Raw genomic sequence first — 19,338 nt, 5'->3', positions numbered from 1 at the left:
AGATACTGGGGTGCAAAAGAGCAAAAATATAAAAATGTGGGGATGAGGTAGTTGGGTGGGCTATTTACAGGTAGGCTGTGTACAGGTGCAGTGATCGGTAAGCTGCTCTGACTGCTGATGCTTATAGCTAATGAGGGAGATGTAAGTCTCCAGCTTAAGTGACTGTTGCAGTTCGTTCCAGTCATTGGCAGCAGAGAACTGGAAGGAAAGGTGGCCAAAAGAGGTATTGGCTTTGGGGGTGACCAGAGAAACATACCTGCTGGAATGCGTGCTGCTGTTGCTATGGTGACCAGTGAGCTGAGATAAGGCGGGGCTTTACCTAGCAAAGACTTATAGATGACCTGGAGCCAGTGGGTTTGGCGATGGATATGTAGTGAGGGCCAGCCAATGAGAGCATACAGGTCACAGTGGTGGGTAGTATATGGGGCTTTAGTGACAAAACGGATGGCACTGTGATAGACTACATCCAATTTGCTGAGTAGAGTGTCAGAGGCTATTTTGTAAATGATATCGCTGAAGTCGAGGATCGGTAGGATGGTCAGCTTTACGAGGGTATGTTTGGCAGCATGAATGAAGGAGGCTTTATTGCGAAATCGGAAGACGATTCTAGATTTCATTTTGTATTGGAGATACTTAATTAATGTGAGTCTCGAAGGAGAGTTTACAGTCTAACCAGACACCTAAGTATTTGTAGTTGTCCACATATTCTAAGTCAGAACCGTCTAGAGTAGTGATGCTAGTCAGGCAGACAGGTGCAGGCAGCGATCAATTGAAGAGCATGCATTTAGTTTTACTAGCATTTAAGAGAAGTTGGAGGCCACGGAAGGAGTGTTGTATGGCATTGAAGCTTGTTTGGAGGTTTGTTAACACAGTGTCAAAAGAAGGGCCAGATGATTCAGAATAGTGTCGTCTGCGTAGAGGTGGATCAGAGAATCACCAGCAGCAAGAGCCACATTGTTGATGTATACAGAGAAAAGAGTCGGCTCGAGAATTGAACCCTGTGGCACCACCATAGAGACCACCAGAAATCCGGACAACAGGCCCTCCGATTTGACACTCTGAACTCTATCTGAGAGTCAGATAAGAATGCGGTGATTGCCAGAGTCGAAAGCCTTGGCCAGGTCGATGAAGACGGCTGAACTGTACTCCATTTTATCGATGGCGGTTATGATATCGTTTAGGACCTTGAGCGTGGCTGAGGTGCACCCGTGACCAGCTCGGAAAATAGATTGCATAGTGGAGAAGGTACGGTGGGATTCTAAATGTCCGGTGATCTGTTTGTTAACTTGGCTTTCGAAGACTTTAGAAAGGCAGGGCAGGATGGATATAGATCTGTAGCAGTTTAGGTCTAGAGTGTCTCCCCCTTTGTTTTTGTCACACTGCTTTGCTTTATCTTGGCCATGTCCCAGTTGTAAATGAGAACTTGTTCTCAACTGGCCTACCTGGTTAAATAAAGGTGAAATAAAAATAAATTAATACAATTTGAAGAGAGGGGTGACTGTGGCAGCTTTCCAATCTTGTTGTCTCAGTGGTGGAACCATTTTCGACCCCATTATTTGTGCGGCTATTTAGATGTTTTTACTTGCATTGACTGTGATATGGGTTTGTTTTCCTACCTTAGTTGAATGCACTGACTAAGTCACTTTTGATAGAAGTGTCTGCTAAATGACCCAAATGTGATTGTAATTCCAAATAGGTTCCACCAGAAGATGTAGATGAACCACTGCACAGGGCCAGTCACCAGGCTGTCTGTGTTGTCTGGCCAGTGCACCTCGTTGTGAACGCTGATGCGGGACTGTCTTGTCTGCAGGGCGAAGGGGAAGCAGCTGACCTGCAGCACCAGCAGGTTCAAGGCCTCCAGGACCTCCTGGCAGTTTACCACCCTGTCAGCTATACCCTGAAGCTCCCCGTGGCACACCGAGCCGGACCGGGCACTACACAGCGAGGGGAAACAAAAATGAAGTTACCTTGAGGTAAGTTGTTCTGTCCTGTTCTATATTTATGACGAAAAATACACCTCTGCTCTTTTCTGTCTTGTTCTGACTTGGCTTGGGCTGTTCTGTTCTTATTCAGTACGCTGTGTAGCCGAGGACTGACCCATTTACATTACATTTACATTTAAGTCATTTAGCAGACGCTCTTATCCAGAGCGACTTACAAATTGGTGCATTCACCTTATGACATCCAGTGGGACAGTCACTTAACAATAGTGCATCTAAAACTTAGGGGGGTGGGGTGAGAGGGATTACTTAACCTATCCTAGGTATTCCTTAAAGAGGTGGGGTTTCAGGTGTCTCCGGAAGGTGGTGATTGACTCCGCTGTCCTGGCGTCGTGAGGGAGTTTGTTCCACCATTGGGGGGCCAGGGCAGCGAACAGTTTTGACTGGGCTGAGCGGGAGCTGTACTTCCTCAGTGGTAGGGAGGCGAGCAGGCCAGAGGTGGATGAACGCAGTGCCCTTGTTTGGGTGTAGGGCCTGATCAGAGCCTGGAGGTACTGAGGTGCCGTTCCCCTCACAGCTCCGTAGGCAAGCACCATGGTCTTGTAGCGGATGCGAGCTTCAACTGGAAGCCAGTGGAGAGAACGGAGGAGCGGGGTGACGTGAGAGAACTTGGGAAGGTTGAACACCAGACGGGCTGCGGCGTTCTGGATGAGTTGAAGGGGTTTAATGGCACAGGCAGGGAGCCCAGCCAACAGCGAGTTGCAGTAATCCAGACGGGAGATGACAAGTGCCTGGATTAGGACCTGCGCCGCTTCCTGTGTGAGGCAGGGTCGTACTCTGCGGATGTTGTAGAGCATGAACCTACAGGAACGGGCCACCGCCTTGATGTTAGTTGAGAACGACAGGGTGTTGTCCAGGATCACGCCAAGGTTCTTGGCGCTCTGGGAGGAGGACACAATGGAGTTGTCAACCGTGATGGCGAGATCATGGAACGGGCAGTCCTTCCCCGGGAGGAAGAGCAGCTCCGTTTTGCCGAGGTTCAGCTTGAGGTGGTGATCCGTCATCCACACTGATATGACCCTCTAGCCATAGCAAAGTTTTCATTACAACATCTGTCAGAACCAACAGGATCAGCAGCACAACTTCCAGTTTACTCAAATCTGTGTGTGTGTGTGTGTGTGTGTGTGTGTGTGTGTGTGTGTGTGTGTGTGTGTGTGTGTGTGTGTGTGTGTGTGTGTGTGTGTGTGTGTGTGTGTGTGTGTGTGTGTGTGTGTGTGTGTGTGTGTGTGTGTGTGTGTGTGTGTGTATGTGTTACCTGGTCAGGTCCACGTGGGAGTTGTCGTGGATGAGCACGAACAGGGTGTAGGGATTCTGTTTGACTTTCCGCATAAAGGCCTCCATCTTGGCGTGGAAGTCTCCATCTAGACGAACCACATACTGGTCTGACCTCTGGTGAGCTGAGGAAGCATCCTCTATACCCAGGTCCACTAGCACTCCTGTTAGAGACAGGCAGAAAGAGATTACTAAAAGTCCAACAATCACTACTAAGAAACGTCATAAAAGGCAGACATACTGTAATCTTGAAATGAGTCTCTTGTAGACGACTACCTAAAGATGTGATTTTTCAATCCATTGTATTGCCAGTGCAGCCTTCAAATTCTAATTTGACCCTATTCGCCCCTCATGAATACCTGATTGTTGGATGCGATGAGCGGTCTGGTTCACCAGGACATGAGACGGAGGAACCAGAACCAGGAAGTCCACCTTGCAGAAGCGGCCCAGGTCCAGACTCTGGCTGCCTGAGTCTGCTATGGAACACACCAGGGAGAGCAGGCTCCTGGCTACACTCAGCTGGGGAGAGTGGATCTGAAACAACTCACTCAGCTGGGGAGAGTGGATCTGAAACATGTCACTCAGCTGGGGAGAGTGGATCTGAAACAACTCACTCAGCTGGGGAGAGTGGATCTGAAACATGTCACTCAGCAGCTCTGTGGAAGGAGGGGGGGAAGAACCTGCAGGTCACAATACTGGAAACTTAGAGCTGAATATATACAGTAGATTACTTTGATATCTATCCATCCATATTCTGATCCAGAAGCTTCATAGTGAGTCTCCAGCAGGAAGAGGAGGAGAAGACGGACCAGACAGTAGCCATGCCTCACCTGACTCGGAGGGAGGTACCATGGTGGCTGCCTCCTGGGACGGGATGTGGTCGGTGACATCGCCCTGGAAGGGCTGGATGACCTGGCCCTTCCGTTGCCGCTGGATGTGTAGCAGCTGCTTGTCCAGGTTGTCCCCTGGAAACAACAACACAACAGGCCACCACCCGTCAGAGACAAAGACACTCACACACACAGCAGCTACATAAGCAAAACCTCATCAAATATTGATGTGTCTGTCTGTGGCACAGTGTCCCGTTCCCATCCTGTGACTGCCAAACTGCCAGTTCAAGGTATTGCTGAACAAAGCATTAGGGATGGGCCAGTGGGCATTAAGGAAGGTGAATATGCATCATTGGGAAAAGATACATAAACAGAATAATATGGGACCTAGATTGTGGTGTTGTTCTGTTTTCATATTGACACTAAAATAAACATTGTCCTTGAAACACAGTTCATGTTTGTTTGATTAATTGATTGATTCATTAAATGGACTACCTACATACAGTGGGGCGAAAAAGTATTTAGTCAGCCACCAATTGTGCAAGTTCTCCCACTTAAAAAGATGAGAGGCCTGTAATTTACATCATAGGTACACTTCAACTATGACAGACAAAATGAGAAAAAAATCCAGAAAATCACATTGTAGGATTTTTAATTAATTTAATTTGCAAATTATGGTGGAAAATACGTTTTTTGTCAATAACAAAAGTTTATCTCAATACTTTGTTATATACCCTTTGTTGGCAATAACAGAGGTCAAACGTTTTCTGTAAGTCTTCACAAGGTTTTCACACACTGTTGCTGGTATTTTGGGCCATTCCTCCATGCAGATCTCCTCTAGAGCAGTGATGTTTTGGGGCTGTTGCTGGGCAACACGGACTTTCAACTCCCTCCAAAGATTTTCTATGGGGTTGAGATCTGGAGACTGGCTAGGGGACTCCAGGACCTTGAAATGCTTCTTACAAAGCCACTCCTTCGTTGCACGGGCGGTGTGTTTGGGATCATTGTCATGCTGAAAGACCCAGCCAAGTTTTATCTTCAATGCCCTTGCTGGTGGAAGGAGGATTTCACTCAAAATCTCACAATACATGGCCCCATTCATTCTTTCCTTTACACTGATCAGTCGTCCTGGTCCCTTTGCAGACAAACAGCCCCAAAGCATGATGTTTCTACCCCCATGCTTCACAGTAGGTATGGTGTTCTTTGGATGCAACTCAGCATTCTTTGTCCTCCAAACACAACGAGTTGAGTTTTTACCAAAAAGTTATATTTTGGTTTCATCTGACCATATGACATTCTCCCAATCTTCTTCTGGATCATCCAAATTGTGACGGCCCCAAATTTTTCTGAACCAGCTCAGTGCAGCTCCTTCCAATAGGGCGCTTTCCCTTTAATTCCCAATTAAATAGCCAGCATCAGCTGCGCAAAAGTGGGGTTGTGATGGAGACGTGAATGAGGATGTGTTCAACCCTCAGTTCCGAAGCTTCTCTATTCCGTTTGTTTTGTTGCCGTTAAACGTGTGTTTTGTAGCCTAATAGAGTTTACCCAGGATCGGATCCACTCTTTGCGTCCGTTGACTACACCTCTCCGTTCTTCATGGCCTTTCTCCGCTGGAGATCTATTGGCGGATTGGATTGTCTGACTGACCGACTGACTACAACCTTTTTGTATACGGTATTTCATGTGTTTTGATGTGAGGTATACTGTGATGATTTAGGTAGTTAGTTGTAGTTGAGGACTTAATAAGAGTTGATACGCTTTAAGTTCTGTGGTAAAATAATTGTTATATTGATGGTATGTTTTAAATACTGGGTTTACGCTACACTGAATGAACGGACAAACATTGCGTGACAAAAGTCACTTGAGTTCACTGAACTCCTTTACCGGGCTGGACTCTTTTTAGGCCCGAGGTACAGGACATTTCTGGAGGAACCAGAACTCATTGTGTTATATTATTATATGTGTGTGTGTAATCATTGTTGTTGCTAATACAACCCACACAAAATAATATAGTTGTTTTTTAAGTTCTTTCCAATGTTGTAAGGGTTTATGAAAAGTTTATTTCCATCCTGACTTTTACATAAGTCCTTTGTATTGGTGTAGACTTGACGGACCAGATGGGACTCATTCCCACCCAAACTAAAAGGAGAAACCAATGTTTTCTCTGGTAGGCACAACCTATCTGGCACCCCTATAAATAATAACCTCAAGTCAAAACCGTTACAAAATGCTCTCTAGCAAACTTCAGATAGGCCTGGACATGTACTGGCTTAAGCAGGGGGACATGTCTGGCACTGCAGGATTTGAGTCCCTGGCGGCGTAGTGTGTTACTGATGGTAGGCTTTGTTACTTTGGTCCCAGCTCTCTGCAGGTCATTCACTAGGTCCCCCCGTGTGGTTCTGGGATTTTTGCTCACCGTTCTTGTGATCATTTTGACCCCACGGGGTGAGATCTTGCGTGGAGCCCCAAATCCAGGCAGATTATCAGTAGTCTTGTATGTCTTCCATTCCCTAATAATTGCTCCCACAGTTGATTTCTTCAAACCAAGCTGCTTACCTATTGCAGATTCAGTCTTCCCAGCCTGGTGCAGGTCTACAATTTTGTTTCTGGTGTCCTTTGACAGCTCTTTGGTCTTGGCCATAGTGGAGTTTGGAGTGTGACTGTTTGAGGTTGTGGACAGGTGTCCTTTATACTGATAACAAGTTCAAACAGGTGCCATTAATACAGGTAACGAGTGGAGGACAGAGGAGCCTCTTAAAGAAGAAGTTACAGGTCTGTGAGAGCCAGAAATCTTGCTTGTTTGCAGGTGACCAAATACTTATTTTCCACCATAATTTGCAAATAAATTCATTAAAAATCCTACAATGTGATTTTCTGATTTTTTTTCTTCTAATATTGTCTGTCATAGTTTACATTTACATTTAAGTCATTTAGCAGACGCTCTTATCCAGAGCGACTTACATAGTTGAAGTGTACCTATGATGAAAATTACAGGCCCCTCTCATCTTTTTAAGTGGGAGAACTTGCACAATTGGTGGCTGACTAAATATTTTTTTGCCCCACTGTAATTACTTTTCCTCCAACCAAAAAATGAGAAAATAGAGTAGAAATGATCGTTGAGTTTTTTCCATTGATGTCCTGTCCCATGGCACTTACCTAGTGATGTGGTTTTGAAGTTAGACTCCAGGACACTGACTTTTCCTGTTATGAGCTCGTAGCTGATCTCCTTCAGGAACTCATTGGTGGTGAGCATTCCCTCAGCTAGTGCTCTCGCCTGGTACTTCCCTGTTAGACACATGTAGACAAGTGTGAATGAGCCTGAGTGTCCTTTGCGCCGTAAGACTGTTTCAGCCCACAGAGCTAATGCCTAGGCAGCTCTGGGAGCTGACGCAAGACTTAGGGTCTCAGGCAAGGTTCACCTATTAATCAGGGATCATAAACTAGATTCAGTTGCGGGCCAATTCTTTCTAGAGTGGATAGTCAAGGGGCCGGAACATAATTACAAATAATTTTATCAGATGTAATATTTAACTAAAACATAACTATTTCAAACCTTGTTACATGTATATACGATCACATATATCTCTTATGGAAACAGATTTGCAAAATTAAAATCACTTGGAGCTGATTTGCTGGTGTCTTTTATGTCCAACAAATATATTTTTAAAAATTATCTCAGGAAACTTGGGGGGGGGTCAAATCACCCGTTGGCCAAATTCAGACCGTGGACCACCAGTTGGGGAACACTGCTATAACTATACAGACACAACACATGTAGGTATTGTAGTGTAAAGACAGTATGAGAACACTCACCCAGAACGAGCACACAGAACTCATTGCCGCTCATCTTGGAGGCAAAAACAATAACCACGTAGGTGGGTAGGCACTGTTGGTGAGGCGGCCCACTGCAGAGTGAGCGCAGGGACTCGGAGATGCCCTCCCCCAGGGAGTTTTGGGTGACTAGGACCTGAACACTGCCCCCAGAGACGCTGGCCCCCAGGCGGGCTAGCCAGGGCAGCTGGGCCGGGGAGATGGAGAGACCTCCAGGACAAATCAACATGGCCTTCAGCACGATCTGCTCAAACAACTCCCTCAGAGGGATCTGCTCCGAACCTGGGGTGGGAGGAGGAGAGATGAGGAGAGAACAAGTGTAGAGAAGAGAAGTAAAGAGAACAGAAGATAAAAAATGAATATATCAGTTTCCCATGTCTACTTGCTATTTGTTTTGCAGGGGACGGTGTTCTTATGCAGTGCTTCATTTGAGCTGGATCCTCCGGTACCTCTCTGTTTTGGACTGTTTTGTTTCCGGAACCTATACCTCTCATGGCCTGAAAAATCATTTTCACTTTTAGCAATGTAAAAAAAAAAAAAAGTCCCCTGCCCCTGCCCCTGCCCCTGCCCCTGCCCCAATGTAATGTGAAAAAGTAGATATTCGAAGAGTTGATTCGGGTTGGGCCAGCTTATGGTTTGGGCAACATTACAACCTATGCTTGAGACAAACGCGTGGCCATGGCTGTGTAAGAAGAACGCCTGCATCTCTCACAGAACTAAAATGACATTCACTTTCTATGATCCCTCGCTCTGCTCTGATAGACATGAGCCTGCAACTCTCGTCTCTCCAGCACAAAGGGTTCTGGAGCTGCAGCACCCCCTGGTGAATTGAAATAAATGAGCCAAAGTTATAGAATTACTGCTATCTGTTCAGAAATAAATGAAATAATTTAGAGTAGCCTACTGACACAGAGAATCAATAACTTATTTTAAAAAATGGCCTAGTTGTGGATTGTGTATATTCCAACAACAAGGCATAGCCTACAGATGGGAACACGTGGCAAATCTGTGAATGAACAGCATGAAAAATACTAAATAAACCTTTTTCCAATATAATCGCAGGAAAACACAGGTTGGAATGCAAATGGTTCCTGATGAAAAGAGAAGACTCTAATCTGTCTGCAGTAGGCTAACAAAATATTTCATTTTACAAAGTAAAATAACAGAGACATGCTTTCAAGTGAAACTGGACGATAATTCCTCATATTGTAGCCACAAGTGTCTCCATACACCTAGGATATTGATGGATTCAAGACAAGGTCATTTTTATCACATTCTCAGTTTGTCAGTGTCAAAGTAGTCTGTCAATTTGTCGACTTGTGCAATATTAAAGATTCCAGTTATGCAAAATTATGCAGAATTGCATTATAACTTAGACCACACTAGGTCAGCTGTATAAGGAAATAAGCAAACAGGAAACCACTCACCCAGAGGTGGCGCTCCTAGTGGCCGGAGACTTTAATGCAGAGAAACTTAAAAACAGTTCTACCAAATTTTCATCAACATGTTAAATGTGCAACCAGAGGGAAAAAATACTAGATCACCTCTACTCCACACACAGAGATGTGTACAAAGCTCTCCCTCGCCCTCCATTTGGTAAATCGGACCACAACTCTATCCTTCTGATTCCTGCTTACAAACAAAAATGAAAGCTGGAAGCACCAGTGGTCAGATGAAACAGATGCTAAACTATAGGACTGTTTTATTATCACAGACTGGAACATGTTCCGGGATTCTTCCGATGACATTGAGGAGTACACCACATCAGTCACTGGCTTTATCAATCTGTCTGTAACGGGTGTGGTTGAAATAGCCAAATCCACTCATTTGAAGGGGTGTCCATATACCTTTGTATATAAAGTTAGAAGACGGAACATTGTATCGTCCCATTTTTGCGTTTGTGAGTGCACGGGCGGTGCCATTGAGACCATTACCATTTTGAAGTAGTACATTTTCTTCTTCTACTACTTCTATGAGTTGGTAAACAAACGGAAAGGGTGCACACCACCCCCTGTATTGTTGTTAGAACAGGTATGAAGTCAAGGTTGGCCATTTACTGCCACCTGCAGTTATGGAATATTTATGAGTATAATTAATTAGCTGATCTCTCCTGATGACCTGAATGGAATTATGTGATCATTCCTTAACCAATAGGAAGACCCACCCAGTTGATATCTTCAAAACGTTGAAAATCTTCAATGGTGCTGCCCATGCTAAGCCTGTCTTTTGGGCACTAGAGTCCTCTGTCATTCTCTATTGTGTTACCAAACTTAGAACAACCAGGCCTTGGCTGAGCTTAGCCTGTGTGATTCAAAATGTTATATAAGTCTTCCATATCGAACAGGGTGTATGCATGCATGTAAGTGCAAGTGTATGAGTGTTTTGAGACCTTTACCTAGCCTTGCAAGGTACTGCAGGGTGAGGAGTATTATGGTTTCCACACTGAGCAGTTGGCTACTGTTCAGTCCAAGACTGGACAGGGTCTTCTCAGTCAGCTGGTTGCCTTTATAGCAGCTCACTAGCAGGGGGCTCACCACAATGTCCCCCACGTTCCCGTAGAAGTATGGTAACGTACCATGCCCTGCCAAACCAAACATCAGAGTTAATTCAATTCACTTAAATTCAATTCAATTGCAGTCATTCAAAGAATGGTGGTTTGTACCGATGAGGATGACAGGACGGACTCCTGAGGTGTTGAGCAGGTTGTTGGGGACGATGACAGTCTCTCCGGCAGTGACAGATTTGGGCTGAAGGACCCCTGCTACAGGCGGCTGAGGAGTAGGCATAGCCAGTACAGAGCCTGATGGAGAAGACAGAGAGCTACATGTCAATACTGGGATTAGAATACAGCTAGACATCAGCTCAGCACCAACTCTCCTCCTTCAGAGATACCCTCCAGCAGACTTTCACTGAAAACCTTATCTAGCATAGCTAATTCTACTGAACTACTCACCAGGACCATGACGAGGCCAACCCACTCCAGGAGGAGAGTTGGCCTCGTCTACTATAGATTTTTCAGATTGTTTCCATTATTTGAAGATAACCATGTCCAATGTTTGTAGGTGGGGTGGTCATACACATGGCTCTATACAGCCCTTTATCCTCTGGATATATACAGAATAAAACCAGGGAATATACTGTATGTCTCCTTTAAGTCATAGTGTCCTGGCTCTCCTGCTTCGCAGACCTCTCAGTTTTAGCAATTCTCTGTTCATACTGTATCTGCACTAACCCGTCTGACCCGATCTCCATGGAGATGCTGAATGAATCACACTGACAACAGAGCATGTCTCAGACCTTGTGTCCTTCCTTCTCCCGAAAAGGGAGGTCAATGTACTAGACAACATCACGCACGCATGCACACAGAGACAGAGACAGAGAGAGAGAGGCTAAATTAATCTGTCCCTATGTAAATAAACAATAAAAATGATCAAAAACTCAATGCCAGACCTGGGGAGTAGACGATGGGTTGGATGGTGGGCACAGGGACGGCTGTAGGGGGGACTGGGACCAGGGGGTTGGGGTGCCAACCGCGGTGGCGCTTCTTGGGCGGGCCAAGGGTCATGGCAGACGAAACTGGACAGAAAACAACACAAGAGGAACATATGAATAAACTGCAGAATACCTACAATCCTGGTCCCCAGAACATTCACTGGGCTTCTACAATAGCAATCTATGAGTAAATGTACTATTTCAGACCATAGAATCTAAAACGAGGAGCTAGGGTGGTTGAGTTACCCTTATTTGGGTTTAAAACAGCAACACAGACAAGCGTCACAAAGGTTTGGGAGGAGAACATGGTGCTCACCAGGGCTATCTCCTGGGTCCGAGGTTCTGTACCCCTGTCCTTGGGTTCCCAGAGACACCTGGGAGAGGCTCAGTAAGGGGGGGCGGCCCTCTGCACCCAGTCCGCTAGCCGGACTGTTCACTATCAGAACTGTGGGCACAGACGGACGGACGGACGGACGGACGGACGGACGGACGGACGGACGGACGGACGGACGGACGGACAGACGGACAGACCATACATTGTTCTGATGCATTCCACCACAGTTCATTTTCAGATGATTCGATGCTAAATCATTTACTTTCGTAAGACAATTTTTTTGAGAGATGCCATACGTGAAATGCACATTTATCTTCCTCTGTTATAGGAAACAAATAGTAAAAAAATACAAGAAATACATGTGTTTGATAATCACAAAAGAAAACCAATCATCCTGACATATCTTCCTAATACAGAGACTGAGCAATATACTTTATAAGAAGGATTTATGCCCGCCTAACACTGAGCTATTGGTTTCTTATTGCCAATGAACTGATGGGGCACTTACCAATCTCAGATTCACTGTGTGTGCATAGACGCGAACACATTAATCAGTACAGTATGTGTAGCCCAGGCCTGTCAATCTCGCCCTTAAAAAGTCATTATAGGGATTTTCTGCTCATTATTGATGAGGCCTGTGTGCGTACGGCATCACTTCTGCTATGTGCCCTGGTCTGAGTAGGAGAATGAGCTGTTGCCTACAAGCATGTTGGTTTACATGGCCAAGCATAGGCCAGATGGAGCTGTGGAGTGTAGATTCTTCTACTGACTGGAGATACACACACACACACACACACAAGGAATGTTCTGAAATACCCAGACTAAAGCCTATTACACATGAGGCAGTCTGCATAATATCACTGGATATTATTGCTGTATGATGTACCATGGTGTAAAACACTTTGAAGCTGACGTTGTGGGAGAAATATGACTATGCGATGGAGATGTGATCACACATAGATTAACACAATATCATCCAGAAACAGTCGTGGTAGAACAAGAGTAGAAGAAGAGTTGAACCTATTGGTAGAGTCTCTGTCCCAGGGGTAGAGGCCAAAGGCTTGAGGAAGCTGCACTCTCGGGCCAGGTCCAGGGCTGAGAGGAACACAGAGGATGCAGAGGGAATTCTGGTAGATGGGGAGTCTGGAGGGCAATAAGAATACCGTGTGGGTGTTAGAATGGGTCCTGTCAAATGACGTTAACCAAAATGTCTCCAAACAACACTAACAAATCAACAATAATGACTCAATCCAGTTTTTCCATTACAACAAGTAGACCATAACTGTCCCCTTTAACCAAACAATGCTTTGTAAACAAACACAGACACTATTCACTCCAGCCAGATCTTGGTCAGAGGGAGGGAGGGATGGGAGAAGAGGGTAGGGAGGGGAGAGGAGAGGGGGTGTTGTGTCACACCTCTACCCTTCCTTCACAGAGGAGCAGGATGTAGCTCAGTAGGAGGCTAAAGTCAATAGAGCATATGAGCACAGCTGTCTAACATCAGGTTAGATCTTACACTGACTGAACACTAACTACCCTACAAACTGACCAGGCTCCACTGCCATGAGTGAAGGGTAACAGGAGGGTGTGTGTCCTACCTGACATGTAGAATGGTAAGAGTAGGGTATGTGTCCTACCTGATAGGGAGAAGGGTAAGAGGAGGGTGTGTGTCCTATCTGACAGGGAGAAGGGTAACAGGAGGGTGTGTGTCCTACCTGACATGTAGAATGGTAAGAGTAGGGTATGTGTCCTACCTGATAGGGAGAAGGGTAAGAGGAGGGTGTTTGTGTCCTACCTGACATGTAGAATGGTAAGAGTAGGGTATGTGTCCTACCTGATAGGGAGAAGGGTAACAGGAGGGTGTGTGTCCTACCTGACATGTAGAATGGTAAGAGTAGGGTATGTGTCCTACCTGATAGGGAGAAGGGTAAGAGGAGGGTGTTTGTGTCCTACCTGACAGGGAGAAGGGGGAACAGCTGTGTCTGTTGGTGCCTCCATTCTCCTTGATGCTCAGGGAGGATGAGGAGTTGGGTTTGGAGGTGTATGCACTGCTAATGGAGAACTGACGTGTCTTACAGTCTGGGGAAAAGGAGGGGAGAAATAAATACACTTTTTAAAATAGACCTGGAACCATTCAATCAGTGAATCAATAAATAATACAATAATGCCTCACAAGTCCTAAACTGGCAGCTTCATTAAATAGTACCTGCAAAGTACCTGCAAAACACCAGTCTCAACGTCAACAGAGGAGGCGACTCCGGGATACTGGCCTTCTAGGCAGATTTGCAAAGAAAAAGACATCTCAGACTGGCCAAAAAAAGAAAAGATTAAGATGGACAAAAACAGACACTGGGCAGAGGAACTCTGCCTAGAAGGCCAGCATCCCGGAGTTGACTCTTCACTGTTGATGTTGAGACTGGTGTTTTGCGGGTCCTATTTAATGAAGCTGCCAGTTGAGGACTTGTGAGGCATCGGTTTCTCAAACTAGACAATCTAATGTACTTGTCCTCTTTCTCTGTTGTGCACCGGGGCCTCCCATTCCTCTTTCTATTCTGGTTAGAGCTAGTTTGTGCTGTTCTGTGAAGGGAGTAGTATACAGCGCTGTACGAGATCTTCAGTTTCTTGGCAATTTCTCGCATGGAATAGCCTTCATTTCTCAGAAAAAAATAGACTGACGAGTTTTGGAAGAAAGTTATTTGTTTCTGGCCATTTCAAGCCTGTAATCGAACCCACAAATGCTGATGTTCCAGATACACAACTAGTCTAATGAAGGACAGTTTTATTGCTTCTTTAAGCAGAACAACAGTTTTCAGCTGTGCTAACAATTGCAAAAGGGTTTTCTAATGATCAAATAGTCTTTTAAAATGATAAACTTGGATTAGCTAACACAACGTGCCATTGGAACACAGGAGTGAGGGTTGCTGAGGATGGGCCTGTGTACGCCTATGTAGATATTCCATTAAAAATCAAAAGTTTCCAGCTACAAAAGTCATTTACAACATTAACAATGTCTACACTGTATTTCTGATCAATTTGATGTTATTTTTAATTGACAAAAAAATGTGGAAATGTCTAAGTAAACCCAAACTTTTGAACAGTAGTGCATATATTGATGGGTCATAAAAAGATTACAGCCCCAGACCAATACCACATTTGAGTTATTACAAATTCAATTTAAAAACCGCTCAACTATAAACATTAGGCTACTATGCATTTATAATGCATTTACTAAATGACATGTAGCATGAAACATGATGTAATGTTGTATAACCACAGTGTTACTACACAGGTATAACAGCAATTCAATGTAAAGTGTTCCAGAAAGTGTCTGAAATATGCAGATAGAATCGGAGAGACATCTCACGTTGTATGGTGGTATTATACATTTTGTATTGTAGATATGTAGTGGAGTAATAATGATACACAATGTATTGTTTAATCTTTTGTTTTACGTGTAATACCAGTGCCTGTTTCGACCCCAGGAAGGGAACCTGCTGCCTTGGCAACAGCTAATGGGGATCCCTAATAAATACAAATACAAATCTCACCTTTCCAGCAGATGAGGGGTCCTTTGCACAGAGCATCCTGACAGTTCTTCACCAGGTAGTATTTTAAGTGCTTCTGCTTCTTGGGCTGCGTGGCCAGCTTCAGGTTGATGTGGTTGGAGAACTCAGTAAAGTACCGGAACCCCTTCTCTCCACAGCCAACACAATTCCCTGAAAACCCTGCACACACCAAACACAGAGAGAGAGAGAACATGAGTTGGGAACTGTAGGTATTTACAGAATAAGTATGCATTATTTCAGGTTATATGGATACATTATTGTCTTATGTTAATATTGCTAACCAAAACATTTTCAAAACAGCCCAAAATAAGCCATTCAATTAACTTACTTATTATTGCATTAAATGACAGCAAAGCACAGGTCAATCAACTGCTGAATGCAACATAAATCAAAAGTTGTAGCAAGCCTCATTATGGATGGTGGGGAAAAAATATCACTTCAGATGACTCATCCATGCTGAGTGGGTAAAATAGTACATTCATTTCAGAGGCCTAAAGTACATTGCATTTCCTGTAACTCTGACCTAGGCTGTGGACGACCTTCGTATTGTATCAAGTCAAAGAGGCGTGGCAGACTGACCTAAAAGTGCATTTCTCCCGTTCTCATCAGGCAGAAAGCGTCGATCCACAGCACACACCAGGATGTGCTCTGGGATGCTGGGGGACTTGGCACCAACTAACTCAAAGCCAGCTGGGACTTGGATTGGCTCTGTCAACATGGAGACCAGACGGAGGTCCCTACCGGCCTGACAGAAACCTGAGAAGAGAGAGAACACCAGTCAACTCAGGAGTAAACATCCACAACAATAATACCCCCCCATTATTTAGGCAGGCCAGGGTGGAGTCCCGTTGAGACCAAAGACTCTTTTACCAGAAGCCCTGCATGACAAGGGCTCCCTGCATGTAATCTACATGTCTACATTACAGTGGAACATACTAAGGTGAATATTGCTGCAAACGTGGTGTTCCTAGGGAGAGAATGAACAAGATGTGTTCTTCAGATATTCTTTTTAGCAGGGATTTGAATCCGAGGGCTTCGCAACTTCTGAGAAAGTCCCAGGTCGAAAGGAGTTTGAGATGGTTTGACGCTTACCGTCCATGGTGCAGCAGCTGTTGGGCGAGGGGCCTTGTAAGTTGGGCGGTGGGGGGCTGCTGGTGTCAGAGTTGCCGTCCACCTTCATCTCCTCCAGACCATTAGAGGCCTGGCCGTTCAGCTGATCCTGACACGGAGGCTTCCCGCACGGCAGGTACAGGTCCACCTTGGGCTTTATATCTGTACCCATAACACAATGAACCCTTAAGACATAATGTCCCCATAACACAATGACCCCTTAAGACATAATGTCCCCATAACACAATGACCCCTTAAGACATAATGTCCCCATAACACAATGACCCCTTAAGACATAATGTCCCCATAACACAATGACCCCGTAAGACATAATGTCCCCATAACACACAATGACCCCTTAAGACATAATGTCCCCATAACACAATGACCCCGTAAGACATAATGTCCCCATAACACAATGACCCCTTAAGACATAATGTCCCCATAACACAATGACCCCGTAAGACATAATGTCCCCATAACACAATGACCCCTTAAGACATAATGTCCCCATAACACACAATGACCCCATAAGACATAATGACCCTGTAAGAAACCAGGACTCTGTAAGACATCATTTCCACCTATGACAATGTCGCCATAATACACCACATCACACAACACATGAAATTATCTTGGAGTGAAGATGCCATACAAAAGCAAGGAGCTGGAGATTGGACACTGCAAGGTATTTTTCAAGAGAAGGACGAACCCATAACACATTACATGGCCACATTCAAGTCTACCTTTCTTCAAGAGAACTACACTGAACAAAAATATAAACGCAACATGCAACAATTTCAAAGATTTTACCGAGTTACAGTTCATATAAGGAAATCAATCAGTTGAAATAAATTAATTAGCCCTAATCTATGGATTTCACATGACTGGGAATACAGATATGCATCTGTTGCTTTCAGATACCTTAAAAACAAAGTAGAGGTGTGGTCAGAAAACCAGTCAGTCTCTGGTGTAACCACCATTTGCCTCATGCAGTGTGACACATCTTCACATAGAGTTGATCAAGCTGTTGGTTTTGGCCTGTGGAATGTTGTCCCCCTCCTCTTCAATGGCTGTGCGAAGTTGCTGGATATTGGCAGGAACTGGAATACGCTGTCATACACCTCGATGCAGAGCATTCCAAACATGCTCAATGGGTGACATGTTTGGTGAGTATGCAGGCAATGGAAGACCTGGGACATTTTCAGGTTCCAGGAATCGTGTACAGATCCTTGCGACATGGGGCCATGCATTATCATGCTGAAACGTGGTGATGGCGGATGAATGGCATGACAATATGCCTCAGGATCTCTTCATGGAAATTGCCATCGATAAAATGCAATTGTGTTCATTGTCCATAGCTTATGCCTGCCCATAATAACCCTACCACCATGTACACAACACTGACATACACGCTGTCTGTCATCTGCTCGGTACAGTTGAAAACAGGATTCATCCGTAAAGCGCACACTTCTCCAGCGTGCCAGTGTCCATCGAAGGTGAGCATTTGCCCACTGAAGTCGGTTACGATGCCGAACTGCAGCCAGGTCAAGACCCTGGTGAGGATAACAAGCACGCAGATGAGCTTCCCTAAGCCGGTTTCTGACAGTTTGTGTGGAAATTCTTCGGTTGTGCAAACCCACAGTTTCATCAGCTGTCCGGGTGGCTGGTCTCAGACGATGCTGCTGGTGAAGAAGCAGGATGTGGAGGTCCTGGGCTGGCATGGTTACACGTGGTCTGCAGTTGTGACGTTGGTTGGACATACTGCCAAATTTTCTAAAACAACGTTAGAGGCGGTAGAGAAATAAACATGAATTTCTCAGGCAACAGCTCTGTTGGATATCCCTGCACTCAAAACCGCACATTTTAGATTGACATTTTATTGTTCCCAGCACATTGTGCACTTGTGAAATGATCAGGTGGATGGATTATCTTGGCAAGGAATAAATGCTCTTTAACAGCGATGTAAACAAATTTGTCCAAAACATTTGAGAGAAATAAGATTTTTGTGCATATGGAACATTTCTGGGATCTTTAATTTCAGCTCCTGAAACATTGGACCAACACCACATATTGCGTTTATATTTTTGTTAAGTATAAATTACTGAGATGACATGGACTTGCTGTATGGGTGTAATTGAGTGACTCATTCTCAAGTGCCATTCAGCTGGTCAACATCAGCATAATTAAACATGATCAGAGATGGCAGTATCAGTTTCAATGTGTTTCTGTTAACTATGATCCACTAAATGAAAGAGGCAGCTAGCTATAGCTAGTGTTTTGTTCTGTTTCTATATATAACGATCTAGATGAGGACAGACAGACAGACAGACAGACAGACAGACAGACAGACAGACAGACAGACAGACAGACAGACAGACAGACAGACAGACAGACAGACAGACAGACAGACAGACGGACAGACGGACAGACGGACAGACGGACAGACGGACAGACGGACAGACGGACAGACGGACATACCCTCCATGTTGCCATGATAATGGACAGGCTCCAGGTATAGCTGAGTGAAGACGGGCTGTGGTTCTCCACTGCTGGAGCAAAGGGAGGCCTTGATAGAGTTGTGGAGGGCCTCTTCGAAGCGAGCAGACTTCGGCTGCCCTGCATATGAATTCCCCATTATCTGGAATGAGAAGAAGGGTATAACATGAACAAAGGCACAGCTATCCACTCCAGGCTCAGCTCCATCCACGTCAATAAGTAAGATAGTGGAATCAGTGGAGGCTGGTGGGAGGAGCTATAAGAGGACGGCTAATTGTTGGAATGGAATAAATGGAACGGTATCAAACACATCAAACATATGGAAACTATGTTTGACTCTGTTCCATTAATTACATTCCAACAATTACAATAAGCCCATCTTCCTATAGCTCCTCCCACCAGCC

General features: G+C 44.9%; 1 protein-coding gene across 1 annotated transcript in view; it reads right to left on the bottom strand.

The window, feature by feature from the left end:
• The window catches only part of LOC124009103 (GREB1-like protein), a 45,769-nt gene extending 26,696 nt beyond the window's left edge, over positions 1–19,073 (bottom strand). Inside the window, exons 1-16 of the mRNA XM_046320599.1 lie at positions 18,917–19,073; positions 16,418–16,597; positions 15,905–16,081; positions 15,308–15,484; positions 13,713–13,838; positions 12,782–12,902; positions 11,742–11,881; positions 11,384–11,509; positions 10,596–10,733; positions 10,329–10,514; positions 7,916–8,215; positions 7,259–7,387; positions 4,087–4,237; positions 3,632–3,819; positions 3,256–3,436; positions 1,742–1,934 (exon numbers count right to left, since the gene is read on the bottom strand). Of these exons, the coding sequence (XP_046176555.1) occupies positions 1,742–1,934; positions 3,256–3,436; positions 3,632–3,819; positions 4,087–4,237; positions 7,259–7,387; positions 7,916–8,215; positions 10,329–10,514; positions 10,596–10,733; positions 11,384–11,509; positions 11,742–11,881; positions 12,782–12,902; positions 13,713–13,838; positions 15,308–15,484; positions 15,905–16,081; positions 16,418–16,597; positions 18,917–19,073 (2,670 nt within the window). The remainder of the gene's footprint in view (positions 1–1,741; positions 1,935–3,255; positions 3,437–3,631; positions 3,820–4,086; positions 4,238–7,258; positions 7,388–7,915; positions 8,216–10,328; positions 10,515–10,595; positions 10,734–11,383; positions 11,510–11,741; positions 11,882–12,781; positions 12,903–13,712; positions 13,839–15,307; positions 15,485–15,904; positions 16,082–16,417; positions 16,598–18,916) is intronic.
• Positions 19,074–19,338: the final 265 nt, after the last annotated feature.

This window comes from Oncorhynchus gorbuscha, linkage group LG22 (assembly GCF_021184085.1).
Source record: "Oncorhynchus gorbuscha isolate QuinsamMale2020 ecotype Even-year linkage group LG22, OgorEven_v1.0, whole genome shotgun sequence".
NCBI classification, from domain to species: Eukaryota; Metazoa; Chordata; class Actinopteri; order Salmoniformes; family Salmonidae; genus Oncorhynchus; species Oncorhynchus gorbuscha.
The sequence above is the reverse complement of the archived record's forward strand: the minus strand, read 5'-3'. Positions and strand labels throughout refer to the sequence as shown.